The 19,231-nt window shown below is 38.5% G+C and overlaps 1 protein-coding gene across 4 annotated transcripts in view; it reads right to left on the bottom strand.

Moving 5' to 3' along the window:
- Positions 1 to 19,231, bottom strand: part of Plce1 (phospholipase C epsilon 1) — a 283,071-nt gene that overhangs the window by 246,497 nt on the left and 17,343 nt on the right. For all 4 annotated transcript variants that reach the window (XM_076834573.1, XM_076834570.1, XM_076834571.1 and 1 more), the window contains exon 2: positions 1,776 to 3,342. In XM_076834573.1, the coding sequence (XP_076690688.1) occupies positions 1,776 to 2,972 (1,197 nt within the window). In that variant the 5' untranslated portion in view covers positions 2,973 to 3,342. The remainder of the gene's footprint in view (positions 1 to 1,775; positions 3,343 to 19,231) is intronic.

Genomic DNA, 19,231 nt, shown 5'->3' with positions numbered 1-19,231 from the left:
GTCACAAAAGGAAATCCACAGACTCTGGCTGGGGGAGTGGTCATCTGTGCAGAGCAGGCCTACTCCCCGGGCAGACTCCCTGCTGTTCCTGAGAGTCCAAGTAGTATCAGGGTCCTTATTTCAGGGCAAATATTCCTAAAATGTCTCAGTCAAAAAAGCAAAGTGCTCAGTTTAAACTCTTAGCCAACAGTTCTCAACTCCATAGAACCCATAGAATCACTAAGGGGACTTTTAAAAAATACCCAAGCTGCACCCAAACCCAGCACTTCTGATTCAGAGAGACTGGGATTGGCCTGGATACTAAGTGTAACATGTAAACGGGGTTTGAATCACCATGTCTAACTCAGCCAAGTCTCAGACAACATAAATATAAATTTATTGCTATTTTCCAATAGCAATAAATTTTGAGAAACTACCTAAGAACAAAATGCCTGGATGGTAATATAATTCTAATTCTGCCATGCACTAGCTAAATGGCACATGACTTCCCAGAGACTTGGTTTCCTCAGCAATGTAATGGGATTAATCACACCAACATTAGAGGGTAGCTGAGATGACTGTGTGACTTTGAGCACATAAATAATTTAGCTCAATGCACATGCTAAATGCTCAGTAGATGTCAGCTACCATAATTGATGATGATGGTGATGATCAAAGTATGAATATACCAGTGTTATTTCAATAAAAGGGATGTTTTTTCTAGACTGGGTATTTAGTCCTCAGGCAAAATTTTAAAGGAACTGTGAAGAATATGAAAGTTCTAGAAATTATTATTTCATTTATATACAGAGAACTGGTGAATGAAGGAAGAGTATTTAGCCAGGATAAGAAAAAAGTGAGAAGGTATATGGTACTGTCTTCAGATGTGAAGATCAGCCAAGAGCGAGATTCTTAATGAGGACAGACTATGGACAGAAATCAGAGCCTGGAGATTTGGATGAGAATTTTTAAATGAATCTTTATTAATCTCAAATGGAAATTGAGCATTTCCTTCAATTATGAAAACAGGCAACAAATCTAAATATTGACATTTAGGTGACTTGTAGCCCTAGTTAGCTCAGGACTGAGGGGTTTCCCAGGATGGAGCTTATAGTACTCAAATTGAGAAAGTCCCAAGCAAACCATTCCCTTCTTACATTCATCACTATTTTAAAATTATGGTAGTTACCATATTTCTAGATATCACTATTTAGTGTGTTAATAAGGAAGCATTTAAATTGTTATATCACAATTTTGAAAAATTTATAATCTGATCAACATAATTATAGGCCTTCTATTTCATTTGATGCATTTAAAAGCAATGTTCTAAGTCCACAGGTCTCATCAGTTTGTCAAAGGTCTGAGACCACAGCAGAAAAATTTAAGAGGGAAGAGTCAGGGACCATTGGTTGGAAAAATACAGAAACCCAGATTTAAATTCCTTTACATCTGGAAACCTAAAAACAACAATGAATCACATCATAGAAGGAGACTCAGACATTTCTCTCCAAAGATAGCCAATGAATGGAGGCATTTTTCTACTACCAGGAAGCTCCCTAATTCCTCCACTCCTGTAGATACATGAACTTGTGTTTTGTTGCTTACTTACAGTGTTACAAAGTTGACTCAATCTTGATAGCTATCAACTAGAGTATCTATTTTCCAATAGCTACAAATGCTCCCACTAAAATTTGTAATTTGACAGACTTAATATTTTTCATGAATGAAGACAATGGAAATTTGGATTTTGAAAAGATCAAGTTTAAAGAAGTGATCAAATAAACTTGAATTCTTACCGGAGACCACAAGGCTTCTGACAGACATCGGCCCCCACTGGGCCTTATCTCCACTGTGGGCAGAGGTTTCATGACTTTCCCACAAGGCAGTGAGAGGCCATTTCTTTTCTGATCAATGTAATTCCAAGCAACCAGTCCAATGTGGCCAGAAGGCAGGGTTCTCATGATTGCTCTCGTCCCCGTATACACAGATTTCTTTACTTCCCTGTCATTTTTGCAAAATCTCCTGACTAACAAAGTGGACCGTTCCTTTTTGCTTTTAAAAAAGTCTTCTTCAGTATCTTCACAATTATCAGGGAAATCCTCAAAATGGCTCAAAAAAGTCTTAGTAGGTGCACTTTCAGTGAAATCCCCCCTGCAAATGCTATCACTAGAGCATATCACGTCATCCTTCTGGCCAGAGCCCTCAAAGCAAAGGTATTTATGATTCAAGGTGTCCCAATGATCACACTGCAGCTGCCCATTCCTGTTATCACAGTTTTTTGCCAAGTTTACCAGTTTACAAGTATATGCTGTATAATCTTGCTTTTGCTCCCCCGCAGGAAGTGGAATGCAATTTCCACAATCGTCCAGAATTAAGTTTTCTGATAGGGTATGGAAAGCCTCTGACATTCTTCTGTCAACTTCATAATGAAAATTAAATACTGCCATGTTGCTGTCAGGCTGCGCTCTGTGGGTCTCGATGGTCTGCGAGTGACTTCCTGGAGGACTAATGCTCATGGGAGGTGTATCTATTTCCAGTTTAATCCCAGGGAACACCTTTCTTTCCAGTGGAGAAGGAATTCCAGTTTCCAAGCACAGGCCTTCCTCCGTGTCAGAGTTGCACGTTTCATAATAGTGGCTCTGAGGCAGGCCACGCTGATGGTTTCGCAGGAGGTTGTTGCAGCTAATGTTAAGGTTTTTCACAGAATCTGGCGTGCTTTTCTCCCAGCACTTTTCATTGCTGTTCTCATCACTAAGCATTTTCTCCCTTGCTATGGAGAGAACATTAGGCAAGTGGCTTCCAGAAGATTCTTCTTTAAGTTTGTTCTGTTGTGAGACGGTATAAGAGGTCTGCCCAGTTTGCCTGACAGTATGTGCCTTTGGAATACAGATGTCAGAGTTTTCATTATTTTCATCTAGGGCCACCTGGGCAGACACCACTTTTCTCTGAGTCACAGGGATAAGAACGGAAGCTGCCATTTCTTCAGAAGTCATCTTGACCGATGCAGTTTTCAGCTTACTGCTGTTGCTCCTCCCTGCTGATCATGTCAAGGTTTCTAGAAAAGGACTGATTGTTAAAACAATCTCAGATCTAAACAAGTGCTTCTGAGAAACGTGATGACTCCTTTCAACTAAGTACATTAAAAGCCAAATAAAATTTCCCAGCTGTAATTTCCTATTATGAATATTTTATTCTAGATCAGAGTTTTAACATGGAGATAGATTTTCTTTCCTCTGTTATGTGGAGCAAAAAAAAAATTTTTAAAAATTTAAAAAATCTGAAGACTTTCATTCAGGATTACATTCTGCAATTTCTGGTCCATCATTAACTTGCAGTGATTTAAAAATTCAGCTTGAATGTTTCCTGTAAGAAAAGAGATAACATCAAACGTTGTGGCACTGAGCATGTTTCCGAAACTGAGCTCATAATTCTAAATTAATACAAAATATAGTACAATTTTGATTAAGAAGTTTTGCAATCAAAAGAAAATGTTTAAAAGAAAAAAAAAATTGGGGGGATGGGGTGTTTTTGGCTTCCAGCCAAAATGGAGTAGTAAGAACCAAATTTATTATCTCGCCTTTGATAACTAAACAAATTGATGTGGATGAGGCAAAGAACAATGGTTTTCAGACATTGGACAGGCAAAACAGAACAGTGATCTCTGAAAGAAGAAAAAAAAATGAAGTAAGCCCTATAAAGGCTCTAATTTATTACTTGGAGAGTGTCCAAGCCATAGGGCAGGAAAAGAAACTCAGGCAGAACCCAACAGTGTACCTGAGAAGAAGAGAAAGAGTTCAGACTTCAGGACAGTCAAGGAAATAAATAAAGAGGAACAAAAAATAAGAATGACAGCAGACATGTCATCGGAAACAATGCAACCCAGAGGGAAGTGGAGCAAATCTTTTAAAGTACTGAATTTGAAACAAAAAAAAAAAAAAAAAAAAAAACATTGTTAATGGAGAATTCTATACTCAGCAAAAAATGTGTTCTGCAAATGAAAATGAATAAAAACTTTTGCAGACATACAAAGCTGAAAGAATTCATCGCTAGTAGACCTTCACTATAAGAAATGACAAAGACAGGAACTGGGGTTGTGGCTCACTGGTAGAGCGCTTGCCTGGCATGTGTGGGACACTGGGTTCAATTCTCAGCACCATATTAAAAAAATAAATAAAAAGATGAAGGTAATTGTGTCCATCTACAACCCCCAAAACATACATATATATATATATATATATATATGGTCAAAAGACAGTCCTTTAGGCAGAAGGAAAATGCCAGATAGAAATCTGCCTATATGTAAAGTAATAAAGAGTCTAAAATGTTAAGCATGTGGGTAAATACATTTTTTTCTCATTTTTTAAACAAGATAATTGTGATAGTAACAAGATCATGGACCATTTAAAACAATGCATTGTGGAGTTTATAACAAATATAGAAGTAAAATACATAACCAAACACACAAAGGTCAAGAGTGGGGAAATGGGGCTAGACTGTGACAATGTTATTCTTTACATGAATCATTATACTATTAATTAAAGTTAGGCTGTGATAAGTTTGAAGATACATATTCTAAATTGTAAAGCAACCACTTTTTAAAAAGACACAGGTAATGAGAAAAAAATTAGTATCATAAGAAATTTCTATTCATTGTAAAGATCAGAAGAAGAAGGAAAAGTGAACAAAGAACAGATGAGATAAGACAAATAGGAAACTAAAGGTAGATTTAAATATTTCAAAAAGCAACTTTAGGCAGTATTTCCAGCCCCTTCCTCAAATATAAACATTTAAACTCCTATTTCTTTTGAATAAGAAACTATTCACCTGAATATTAAAACAATTCCCCTGAATATCAACAAACATTTTATAAACCTTTGATTTTGAAAAGTATTATTCAAAAACTAGTTTATCCCATCTTTATTTTCCCAATACATCACTGGACCCCTTCCCCATGCTGGGTCCTGTGCTATGGGCTGGAGAGCTAGTACCTGCTAGCAACTCTACTAATAGAGGGAAGATGAAACAATTTCCATTCATCTGAGGAGGTGCAATTATAAAGGACATACAAGGCACTCTGGAACCAGAAGGTGCCCATCACAAGTAGGTACAGCTCTCTCCCAAGGCCGCTCATCAGCAGTCAGACTCTGTGGTCAGTGCCAGCTTGCTTTGCCTTTGCTCTTCACCACACAGATGTCCTTCTTCTCCTTGTTTTCCCAAAAAGTTATCAAGTTCCCCTTATTTTATTACTCACATGTCCCCTCACCCAGTTTCTCGCCTGCTCTAGCATATACCAGTCTTCACAGCTACCCTAAAGGATCTGATCACGCCCTAGCAATCACCTTCTTCACAGGGTAAAATACAGCCACACAGAGCAACACATCCTAGCTCAACACCCCAGTCCTTCCCACCTTTTGCATCTTACTTCCAACTTGGTTTCTTTTTGCTTTTCTTTGGAAAATGCCTCTTTTTTTTTAATTTTGTAGGTATATGCTCAGTGTAAAAAAAAAATTCAAACAATGTAGAAAATGACACAAGGAAAAGTTTTAAAAGCATTAATCCCACCTTGAGAGAGAACATTGTTAATATTCCAAGGGCCTTCCTTACAGAACACTCCCGTACATCAATGTGCAAAGATGTATGTATATAATTGCACAAATACCAGTTTGTGTTGTACATGTTGTTCTGTAGGTGCTTTTTAAAATTTAAAGTGCATCATAAACAATTTTGCATGTTAAGAATGGTACAGATTGGCTGGGGATATAGCTCAGTGGGTAGAGTGCTTGCCTCACATACTTGCATACACAAGGCCCTGGGTTCAATCCCCAGCACCACCAAAAAAACAAAACAAAACAAAACAAAACAAAAAACCAGAATGGTACAGATAATTTGAAGGGCTTATTGTGCTAACTTGGGTTTAATATCTTTGCTGTGATTTTTAAAGGACACTTTTTCAGACCCAAACCTTCACATTGACAATTGATCTGTCCTTTCTCACCCATGAGGTAAGCAATTCAAGGTACGAGAGGCTTAAAATACATGATTATTATCTCATGTAAGTCTCACTCAATCCTATAAGATAGTGTGATACTCTTTAAATATGTTCATAAATTTTTTGATACTTTTATTTTCAAAAGGTGGAGGCCATTCCCTTTCCTTTGAATGTGGGTTGTGCCTCCTAACTTCCTTCTAACATAACAGAATGTGGTGGAAGTGACGAGTGTAGGTTCGAGATTGACATCATAAAAGACATTGGGATTTCCTCCTTGCTCTTTCTCTCCTTCTCCCACTTGTTCTCAGGACAAATGACTGCCAAGGACTGAGGACTCCCTCCAACAGCCATCTGAGTGTGCCATCTTGGAAGTGGCTTCCCCAGGCTCAGCCATGGCTTCAGATGATTGTAGGCACCACCTACGTCTTGACTGTAATCTCATGAGAGACATTTAGCCACACAAGCCATTCTCAAATTCTTGAGCCCAGAAACTGTGAGGTAATAAATGTATATTGTTTTAAGCCGTAAATTTGGGGTAATTTGTTACATAGCAATAGATAGCAAATACAGATAAAGTTCTGTTATCCACATTGGAAGATTATAAATGAAAGCATAGATAAATTAGGTCAATTGCCAAAAATTATCCTGGATCTTTGGCTGGAAAATAATGGAGACAGAACTCAAACCCAAGAAGCTTGACTCCAGAAGTTCTTTTGTTAATCATGGACTATGCTGCTTTCTCTTCTATTTAGCCTGAAACCCCATGGGTTTGGTTCTGATGTATGTAAAGGCTCATGGTCATGGGGAAGTATCTATGATGCCTCACAGATGTCATCACAAGAGACAACCAAGGTTCAGCAGCTCTGTTATATCAGTAACATGATGCTGAATTTACCATTACCAGTGCACACACTCCTTTCCCCACATCGAAATTCTATTTGAGTTTGTCTCTGGAAGGCTGAGGATTATATCCAGTCTGCTGAAGCAATGGTCTCTGTTTCACCTCCAGCTGTATTCAGGAATGAGCAACATCACAGAGAGCTGACTCCCTGGAGCACTAGACTTGGCTCCGTCTCAGCCCATTCCTTTATTCAACAAATATTTGCTGAGTGCAAAGTCAAATAAGTCACAAATCTGACCTTTGTTTTCCTTACAACCTAATAAATCACCAGACAATGTACACTACAAACAGGGTTATGATCTGCATTAACACAGAGGAAGAGCACCCATCAGAGGAGATAAGGTGGGAGTGGTTTCTAGAGTGGGTTTCCTGGAGAAGTTGATGATTGAGCTGAGTTTTTAAAGATAAGTAAGAGTTAGCAAGATGAAGACAGGGGGCATACTTTCCATGGAAAAGCAATGTGAACTATCAAACATCCAGACATAGGGTCTGGCACCTCTGGAAAATCTTTTAACCACTTTTGGGTTTGATTTCCTCTCCCATAAAATAGAAATGAAATCATCTATTCCATAAGGTTGTGAAAGAAACACTTTGAAAACTACCAATTCAGGGGAAATGTTTGTTATTCTATGCCTTGTAAATGTCTTCATGAGAGACAACAACCAAGGTTCAGCAGCTCTGCTGTGACAGTGATGTGGTGTTGAATTTACTGTTGCCAGATACACATCCTTCTCTCCCCAAGTCTACTCAAATTTTAATTTCAGTTCTATACCTAGGATCAGCTCCTGACTCTCAGTGGCATGACCACGAGGAGCTAAATTATTAATCTTGAGTTATACTTTCCACATCTATAATGATATAAAACATATTTTATATGTTAGTAGTGGCTAGCCCATTAGTAAATTGTCTGCCTCCTCCCTCAAAGCACATGTGGGCTAAGGAAATGAGAGAACAAGAGGGGACTGTCAAAGTAGCAAGTCCAAGCCAGAGATTTATTGTAATATATATATATATATATATATATATATATATATATATATATATATATAAAATGAATGTGATATGTATGACATACATATATATTTTTATGTGTGTGTGTGTATATATATATATATATATATATATATATATATATATATATATATTCATATATCATATATTTATTAATGACTAGGGAAATGAAAGACCATAAAGTAGAGCTAGAGCTATGGACATTCAGGAGATGCTTAGAAATCCTAGACAAAGCAGTAAGGTAAGAAAAAAAATAAAAAGCATAAGAAAAATCAAGAGTGACATACAGGAAGCTTTCAGCTTCAGGAGAAATACCACTCAAGAATAATGCTGTTGATGGATTCTCATGTGTTAAATCAAGGGCTGGAAAACTATAACCTAAGCCCAAAGCTGGCCTGCCACTTCAATTTTTGTATATAAAAATTTATTGGAACACAGCCACATCTATTCATTAATGTCATATTTCTGGCTGGTTTTGCATGATAACGATAGAGTTGAGAAGTTGTGACAGAGATCATGTGGTCCACAAAGTCAAAGATATTTATCACTTAGCCCTTTACAGAAGGGCTACTCCCTCTTAGGCAGCCCTTGTGCCAGATAAATAATGAGATAACAAAATGCCTGTTTAAAACAAGGAAAAGAAGTGGGAGGCTTGATAGCAGTCTTCATCTATTTGAAAAATCCAGATGAAGGAATGGGCTTACTTCATGTTTTTTTTTTCCAAAAGGTAAGATAAGGGCCAAGACACATGAATTATTAGGGAGGAAGCTTAGACTTGTCTAATAAAAAATTCCAAAATATTTAGAGCTGTTCAAGAAAAGGTGAGCTGATTTAGAGGATGGTTCTTCTTTTACTTGTTGATAGAGGCATTTAAATAGAAACATAATATTCAGCATTGGGGGCACTCAATATATGCGGGACACATTAATAAAGTGAATGGATGGATGACTATCTATCAAGGTTAATTATAAAAACAATGTCTGATACTTATTGAGCATATACCATGTATCAGGTATGTTCTAACTATAGTGTACATAATATCTCATTTAATCTTTACAATAACAGTATCAGTAGAGTGATGGAGACTCCTAACTGTCTCCCAAAATCTGTTCTCATTTTCCTCAAGAATAGAACCTCAGAACTTTAGCCAGGCACATGACTATTCCTTATTAGCCTGACTTACAGATAGATGTGACCCAGTGACTAAGTTATAGCTAATGAGATATAAGCAATAGTGGTTTACAACTTCTGGAAAATATCCTTGAAGAGAGAGGGTGTGCCCTTCTCCTCTCCCTTTTTCTTGTTTATTCTAGTTAGAAAAAAAAAGGCATGATGGCTGGAGATGGAGCAGCAATCTTAGGCCATGAAGTGAATATGAGAACAAATGTCTTATATAGCATAGAAGAAAAACAAAAGCCTGTATAGCTATTTCCTGGATTTGGGGAGGGAAAAATAAAATTCTATCTTGTTTAAGCCACCACTATTTTAGGTTTTTTGTTACTCACATCCAAATCTCTTCCTGATAAAAGTAAATACTATAATCAATCCCATTTATTTGTGAGGCTGATAGTGTACAAGAATACAGAGATATGATTTAACAAGGACTAATGAAGAATTCCTGTACTGGAAAGAGTTGTGCTCACTAATTATTAGGATGTTTCCAATTGTGCTCACCTAAGCCAACTGGAATACTATGTATCAAAAAGAATACTTAAGAAAAATGTGAAAGACAAACATTTTTCTTATTGTAGGTATTGGAAGGAGGTAGGGCTTAACAACAATAACAAAAATAAAATTTACCAAGAACTGTCAATCATTTATTAAGTATCTATTATATTCTAGAGTTCAGAAGATAATGTGGTTCTGGATTTGAGCTGAGACTTTACAGAGAGGTAGAAATTAGCTGCATCCATGGAGAGGAAAAGAATCTTTGAGTAGAGGGAATAGTTTTCACAAAAGATGAAGAAGGAGGAAAACCCAAGGCAGAATCATAAATTCATCTGAATTTTTTCAGGAGAACAAACATGTCTTTCCATCAACATAGAATTTGCTCAGTAATTTCACTGTCATAGAAAGAAATGCAAGGTAATTGTGAAAGCTGGTAATGGAATTTAATAGTCCTATTTGTATCGTTCAAGAGTTTTATAGAGTCCCTCCAAGTGTCTGCGTATGACAGACAACTGACCATGCGACAGTCATTTACTCACATTATCTTCCTCAAGGCCCACTCTGAAAAGGGATTAAAGAAAATATTTTGCCTTCACAATCCTTGCCTCCCTTTCTCCTTGTCACGTGCACATGGTGGCCCAAGCATAAGTGTGCACACACCCACACACACACACTACATGACTCCAGTCAACCTTCACTTTTTCTTCTTCCAAATATCTGCTGCTCCACTCCCTCCTGACCTCCTTTCTCTGAACAAACTCTGAACTATTATGATGGAAATTCCATAACTCACAGGAAATAAAGCTTTTTAAACATTCCCCAAAGGCACTAGTGTACTCATCTGGGTTCTTTTCCAAGACCACAAAGGTTTAACCCTTCAGACTTCAACTCCCTTTATTAGAAAAGTTTCAGAGTCTGAAGTGCTGGACCTCAGACGTAGAAAACCAGAGACGCCCTTATCTTTACATCCTGTGTGTCCTGGACGTCAGGAGTTGGTTGATAGGCAGCTAAGAAAGATACACCAATATACTTCAACTAATACACTGCTAATAGAGTAAAATGGAGGGTCACAAAGTTTGTCCATACCTAGCTAATTCTCAATTGTAAAACTCACAGGGAAAGGAAATCCTTCCTATAAACATGATCTCTAATCAGTTTGCAAATGACCCATCTCTCCCAGAAATATGGGTCACAGACAGTAGTAGAATGTAACTTTAAGCCAAGGGTGGACGTGGGGAAGACTGTGGTGTGATTGCTCTCAGGATGCCCTCTCCTTTCATTGTAGTATAATAACATCAAGGAATTTTGGAGTTACATGTGTACACACAAAGGCATGTCACTGATGGGCCTTTGACGAGATGAAAAGGGAGAGAGAAGCAGGTGGCAGACTTTAGATAGTATTCAGCCCTCCATGATTTGGTCCTAGTCTTGTCTGTTATGGCTTTGTCTCTGACCCAGTTGTGCTGGATTTTCTACCAGGTATGAAACCAGCCTAGCGCTCAATACCTCTGTGCATTGCCCTTCCCACTGTTTCTCTCTCCTGGGACTGACTCCATCACCCAGCTTAAATGGCAGCTCCCTTCTGCAGCTCTCCCTGACACCTGTCTGTCACCATCAGCTGCTCTCCTTTGTTTCCTGGCGCTCTTCCTGCCTCTGCAGCAGGTCATGGCACCCCATACCACAACTAGTGATTAGGTAGGGCCCCTGCCTGGTTGAGAGCTGCTGAACAGGCATCTCTGACACACGCTGCACTCTACATTCATTCCTGACACATTCATTCCACTAAGAATCTACTGACTCTCTCCTTCTCTTCTATGGTTACCTGAGCCCAATCTGTGCATTAGATCACTTAAGGGCCTCCAGTCTCCCAATCTCTAATTACCTCCCATTTTAATCCATCCCATTTGACTTTTAGAAAAATCTTCTCTAAACACTATTTTCATATTGTTCCTTTACTTAGCAAGTAACAGGACATCACATTAACTACTGTGGTAAATTCAAATCATTGCTTTGACCATCAGAAATAACAATTCTTAAGGTCTGGGGTGGTGGCTCAGTGGTAGAGTGCTCGCCTAGTCTGTATGAGGCCCTGGGTTTGATCCTCAGTACCACATAAAAAAATGAAATAAAGGTATTTTTAAAAAAAGAAAGAAAGAAAGAAAGAAAGAACAATTCTTAAAAATAAATAAGTAAATAAAAAAGCTGCAGGATTCTGATTGGTCGAGTGCTTGCCTTACATGCACAAGGCCCTGGATTCAATCCCCAGCACCACCACCCCCCCACACACACACACACACACACTATATATATATATATCAACTTAGGGAGAAACAACATCTTAACTACATTGAGGCTTCTAATCCATATATAGCTAGCCAATGCTAGTGTGCTCTCTGTTTATTCACTCTTTCCTTCTGTTTCTCTTTATACCAATTTGCCTATGTGTAGAAAAATATATGAGCATAATGTATATATTTATATATGAATACACAAGTATATACATCTTTAATTTATCTAAGCAATGTTTTGCATTTATATAGAGAGAGGTCTTACACGTCTTTTGTGAAATTTGTTCCTAAGTATTTTATGTTAGTAATGGTACTATGACTAGAATTTTTTTTTTTTTCCCCAGTGCTGGGGATTGAACCTGGGACCTTGTATATGTTGGCAAGTGCTCAACTACTGAGCGATACCCTTAGCCCAGTAAATGAAATTATTTTTAATTTCATTTGCAGTTGTTTGATGATAGTACACACAAATATAATTGATTATTTTGTGTAGACATTATAATTTATACTTTGTAAATTCAAATTTTGGTGACTCAGAATTTTCTACATAAACAAACATGTCATCTTCAAATACTATTTTACTTCTTTCTTTCCAAATGTATCTTTTCTCTTTCTTGCCTTAGTGCACTGGCTAGGATTTCCAATTAAGATGCTAAATATCAAGAGCGTTTGTTCTTAATCTTAATATCAATACATCACAATTTAACATTTTATCTACATATATCCTAAATATCACTATTACATTGGTATGCTCTCTTGTATTCCCAGTTTACTAAAAAATTTCACCATGAATGAACACTACCTAAGATTTTTTCCACAGTTATTGATAAATTATAAGGTTTTTTTTTTTTTCTCCTTTGGTAAATTAACATGGTGAATTTCACTGACTAATTTTTGGATATTGAAACAACCTTGTAAATTCATGGAAAATATAAAATGTATCCAACCTAATTTCAAAACTACAACAAAGCTACAATAAATAATCTTGACAGTGTGATATTGGCATAGAGATGGAAAATACTTCAGGGGAACAGACTAGAACTTAGAAAAAGACCTATGCATAAACAGCCAATTGGGTTTTCAATAAAGGTAAATTCCTTAAGGCAAAGATAATTCTTAGGGAAAGGAAAATCAATAAATGATGGTGGATCCAAATAGAAAAATAATGAGGGGCAGGGGCTGTAGCTCAATGGTAAAGCACTTGCCTCTCATGTGTGAGGCACTGGGTTAGATCCTCAGCACCACATAAAAATAAATAAAGATATTGTATGTTCACCTACAACTAAATAAATATTTTTTTAAAAAAAATGAACATCAAACCCTGTATCACATCATAAACAAAAATTAATTCATAATGGATTATAGGTCCAAATATAAACTCTAAAACTACAAAAACTTCTAGGAAAAATTTCTGTGACCTTGAGATACAAAAAAAAAAAGAAAAAAATCTTAGGACACAAAAGCAGTAACCATAAAAGAAAAAAAAAGAAAGAAAGAATGATAAGAAAGAAAAACAAAATGGACATAATCAAAATTTTAAACATCTGCTCTTCAAATGGCAAGTAGTAGAAAGTACTTGTAATACAAATATCTAACAAAGGGTTTTCATCCAGAACATATAAAGAAATCCTACAACTCAATAATAAGAAGACAAAAACAACTCGGTTTGTAACAAAGGGCAAAAGGTTGAATAATCATTTTATAAAAGAAGAAATACAGATGACCTAGAAGCATATGAAAAGATGTTCAACATCATTAGTTATCAAGGTGATACCAATTAAGATCACAATGAGAGAGCACTTCACACCCACCAGAATGGCTAATGACCAAGTCCATGAGGGTGTGGAACAATTAGGACACTGCTATTGGGGATATAAGGTGGTGCTGCCACTCTGGGAAACCCTTTGGCAATTTCTTAAAAAGTTAAACATACACTAACCATATGATCCAAAAACTCCACTCACAGAAGAAAAATCAAAACATATCTACCAATAAATCTATACACAAATGTTTATAGTAACTTTAATCATAATAGCCCCTAACTGGAAACAATCCAAAAGTCTATCAACAGATGAAAAAACAACTTATGATGTATTCACAAAATAGAATACTACTCAGCAATAAAAGTGATGATCTCCTGATTATGTAATAACCATGAATGAATCTCTAAAATCTTAACGTTGAGTGAAAGAAGCCGGACACTGAATGATTCCATTTGTATGAAATGCTAGAACAGTGGTCTGCAATTAGCCACTAGCCATGTGTGGCTATTTAAATTTAACTTAAATGTAAATTTAAGTTAATGAAAACTAAGTAGAATTTTAAAATTCAGTTCCTTAGTTGCTTCAAGGGTCATGTGTGGCTAGTGAAGGCTGTGTGGGATGGCCCAGATGGACAGAACATTTCCACCATGTCATAAAGCTATAGGACAGTCCTGCTCAAGCTAGCTTGGCTCTGGGAAATACTCTGCCTTGCTAGACACAAGCTCATCAGAGGCAGCAGAACCACCCTGGAGAGGCACTGAAGTGTCAAGGCAGCACACTGTAAGTCTGTCAGTGAAGGGAAAGAGAAAAGTGGGAAGGACCCCAAGTGGCTTCTTGGAAAGTACTGCATATGTGCCCCATGCATTCAAAATGTAAAAAGCTCCCACAAGCAGCCAAGTGTCACCCTTTAGCTAGGGCAGCCACAGCTCATGCTATAAGAAAATTTTTTAATTAATTGACAGGCAACATTGACATTTCCTGTCAAAGAAATGTCATTGACTAGTTTTCTCAAACTGGTACTCTACAAGTCATCCCTCAATTAACTTTAAGTGTCTTTCCAAAGAATTAAAAATGCATGTGATGAAAACTCATCCCGATGAGATAAATACACTAGAACCACTCTCTTCATCTAACACATTCTCACTTTACAGTTACTCAGTAAAACAATACTGATTTAATCAGAAGAAGATATGATTCAGCTTCTGTGAGCTCTTTTCTTCATGGCTGTTTTTCCTGCACCTCCAATGTCGGTCCCCCACTGCTGATATCTAGCCTACATTTCATCATTGCAACAAGTAAAACACTTTCCAGGTTAAATAACGCTCCAGTCCCATGGAGGTTCCTCCAACAAAGCCCGAGCAGATGGAAAGCATTCTAATAGGCATACTTAACGTATCAGATGGCCATTTCTAGCCATTTTCACTTTTATACCCATATCGTATTTAACACCAGCACCAATGAAAGCCTTTAGAGGCCCTCCAGTCAACAAGCTTAAAAAATTATTCCTGCTCCTCATGGATGCCCACCAATGACCTCAAATTCTGGGTGGAGGCCCGAGCCAACAGCTGACTCAAACAGTTGATGTCATTCTAACGGCTTGTTTGGGGTCTAGTTAAAAATGCAAATAGAACACCTCGTTAAAACTCACAGTTCATTTTAGCTGTGCCTCTGATTTACCACTGAGAAGGCATCATCCAAAGGGAAGAAGCACTATTATTCATACTTCTTACCTAACTGGAGGAGAAAAAAAGGAAAGCAAACAAGCTTTGGGGTTTTATTTTGTTTTGTTTCGTTTTTCTATTTTTTTCCTCTGTAGGCCAATACCTTGGCACTTTTGGTCGTTTTCAAAATGGTGTAACCCCAAGTAAAACATACACAGCTGTTTGTGGAGTCCACGGTGTGAAGCCAGCCAGTTTCTCTGGCTGCATGATCTGTCATTCAGGCCATTTCTGAGGCTCTTGACAGTGGTGGAGTGGGGGTGCCAGGGGAGCCAGAGAGATATGCAGATGTGGGGAAGAGGCCATGAAGTGGCAAATCCCAGGCCCTGGATGATGGGGGATCTGATGGGGGATCTTCAGCGAATCAATCGTGTCATGTGACACAGGGAGGACTACACTCTAAGGAGTCTGGGAAGTGTGGTTCTCTTCCTCCTCCTCCTCCTCCTCCTCCTCCTCCTTCTCCTTTAGTGTGTGTGTGTGTCTATGTACTATTATGTCATTATTTCAAATATCAGTTGCAATTTATGGGTGCCAGGGATTTTTTAAAAAGGGCAAACTTTGGCAAAGGTGTTATACCATATTCTATGCTAACTTTTTAACAAAAAAAATGCATAGAAATTATAAAAGTAATACAAATTAACTGTAGAAAATTTGGGGGGGGGGGAGAAGGCTGATAGGACTACTGATCCATCAGTAATTACTGATTACTGATCCATCAGTAATCCTCATTTTGTTATAGCTTCCTTCCAGTGTTTTCCCCATGAACATATACCTTTTATAGAATTAAACTATATATTGTTTTGAACTGCTTCTCTAGGCAATGTAATTATAGTATAATGCCTAAATATAATAATACAGGATAATATCATATTCTCTAAAAAATAACTTTTGGACATGATGAAATCTATATAAACATCAACAATTCTCATTCCTAAAGTTCTAAATATTATTTTTAAAAGGAGAAGATCATAGAAAACCATACAGTCCTGCCTCCCTAAAATAATGCAAAATCTCACCTGTTTTATATGCTTATAAACATTGCCTTATCTTTAGAGGTACAACTTCCAGATTGTGCAATCTCTCTTCCAAGGGCTGGTTAGCCCAAGGGCATGATTCATTCATTCATCCGTACAACAAATTAATTTCTTTTTTTTTAGATGGGGCTCTTGCTCTGTGGTCCATGATGGTCTCAAACTCAAACTCCTGGGCTCAAGGGGTCCTCCCACCTCAGCCTCCTGAGTAGCTGGTACTCAGGATGTGTGCCACTACACCCAGATCACAAATATTTTTCAAACACCTGCTATGTGCCAGACCCAGTGCTAAGCAATGAGTATAAAACTCACTGTTCCATAAAACTACTGATGGGTCTAGTTGATATTTAAGTTTGGATGGTATTTCATACTTAGGCTGAGTAGAGCCAGGTTTGAGGCTCATATGATAACTAGTCACTCCTACCACCAATCTCACACCCATTTCACTCAAGGTGGCCCAGACCCCATTCCCTGTGCCTGGTGCTTTGACCACTTTCCCTGCCCTTTCATCACCCTTCTATCTTCTTTTCTGCTCAGCCACATTCTATCAGAAGCTTTCTTGACCAGTATCTATGAGCTTCTCTCTCAAACTACTTTCTCAAACATCAAGAAAATTCTTAGACAATCCTGACTTCCCTTGTTCCCCAATTAGGTGGTGGTAAATGTCCAGGAAGTCACCAGAGCCTCATTTTCTTTTCCTTTTTTGGGGGGTGCGGGGGGGGGGGGAGTACTGGGGATTGAACCACTGAGCCACATCCCCAGCCCTATTTTGTATTTTATTGAAGACAGGGTCTCACTGAGTTGCTTAGTGCTTCACTTTTGCTGAGGCTGGCTTTGAACTCACGATCCTCCTGCCTCAGCCTCCTGAGGTGGTGGGATTACAGATATGAGACATCAGGCCCAGCTACCAGAGCCTCATTTCTTTATTATTTCCTATAGCTAAGCAGTGCATGCACTACTATTAATCACTTTCAGGAACTTCCCTTAAATCCATTGCTAAAAGATTTTTCAAGAAAGGCATTCTACTCTCTCAATTAGTACAGACTTACATATTTTTTCTAGACTAATAACCTTGGTTGCTTTCCTGTGATGGGGTGACAGCTGAAGGCAAAGCAGTTTGGAAATAGTCCAGTTTGATTCACTCTACCTATTCACGCCTCCAGAAATCCTAACCCGGTGTGCATAGCGGTCTCAGGCATCAACCCACTGCCTAGATACTCAGCCAAGACCTGTGTCTTACTTCTTAGGAGGCATCACACTGAGCATCTCATGGGTGTGATCTTCTACAATCTTCTCAGCAACATACCAGTATCACAATATCCAAATTGGAGATAAGAAAACTGAGGTTTAGAGAGTTTAAGCAAATTAAGAGTCATAATTAACCACTGCTGAGGCTAAAATAGAAATTCAAATCCAGGCAGCTGCCTCCCCACAGCAAGCCTTTTCTGTGAATTACTTCACCCTTTCCTGTGAGCTACTACCTCATCACCTGGCTCATCATCTTCTCTTATGTTCTTCCCTTGAGACTGAAACCAGTCATCCTCACATTTACATCAGCAGCAGAATCCTGTAGGGGACTTGGTAAGGCTACCCTTGCTTGGGTGGAACCCCAGAGATTCTGACTCAGGACAGGGAAGGGAGAAGTACATTTTTAACAGGCACATATTCTCCCCCACCGCATCACCATCACCTCCAGCTAGTTCTGGCTACATGTCTCCAGATTACCCTGAGATATTGCCCTCAGCACAGCAAGGCTCCACCCATCAGGGAAGAGGCATTGGTAAAATGGCATTTGTTCCTCATTACAATGATTCCTTTAGAGCTTGGGGGAGGGGGGAATGCCGTGGAGCTATTGTTGAATGGGTACAGAGTTGCCATACAGGGTGATGAAGGGTTAGGGAGATGAATGGCAGTGATGGCTGCCAGACAACGTGAATGTGCTTAATGCCGCTGACTGCACACTTTTGAATGGTTAAAACATCACTTTTTAAGTTATGCATATTTCCCCAGGATTCTTAAAATGTGAACTAACTTTTTAGTTGCCTTGAGGAAGGTGTCGCTGACGGTCCCTCAGCTGACCTAGAAAGAGGTAACATTTAATCCTCAAGTATCCTCTGAGAAATGAACTACTGTAAGACAAAAGGTGAAGCCAAATTGGTCACTGGGCGAATCCTCTTCCATTCGGGGACTGTTTATACATATGTGAGCTGAAGGGACAGAGGCCATGCTTGTCAGAGTTCCCAAGGTATTGCACAGAGAGTTAAATAAATAAATCAATGTCTTGTCTCTGACTTAGCTCACAGGTGTCCATGAACATGGTAAAGAGGTAAGAGAACAGCCCAGAACATGCGGAGCAAAGAGGGTTCCTTCAGGGTTCCAGTGGCAGCTCCATCCTGGGACCGTCAATAAATCCCTCAGGCATCACCTGGGCCACTCTGTGTCACCCTTCTGATTTGAGTTCAAATGCCATCTCCTCAGAGAGGCTTCACCGGCTTAGAAGCAGCTCCTTCCCAGCCACCCATGACTTCCTGTTATAGTCCCCTGACGGTTTGTCTTCCTAGCACATGTCATGACTGGAAATTATGCTGACTCTGTGTCTGTACCCTGGTTACTTATTTGTCTCTACTGATCAGAACCAGAATTTCCTGAGAGCTGGGTATGTGCTGGTTTTATACTCTGTTTTCAAGGCACCTGAAACCAGTAAGAACTCAATAAATCTTTGTAGAATAAACAAATGAATCAGCCTCGTTTCTTGCACTCTGTATGATCAGTCCTTTCTACCTCACAAGGTGATTTTTAGGAGAGAGCAAATGAGATCAGGTATGAGATGGTGCTTTGTAAAAGGAAACAGGCCAAATATGTGGTGGGGTCATCGTACTTAGG

The sequence above is a fragment of the Callospermophilus lateralis genome, chromosome 15 (assembly GCF_048772815.1).
Source record: "Callospermophilus lateralis isolate mCalLat2 chromosome 15, mCalLat2.hap1, whole genome shotgun sequence".
Taxonomy (NCBI): Eukaryota; Metazoa; Chordata; class Mammalia; order Rodentia; family Sciuridae; genus Callospermophilus; species Callospermophilus lateralis.
Note: the sequence above shows the minus strand (reverse complement) of the source record. Positions and strands in the feature narration are given on the sequence as shown.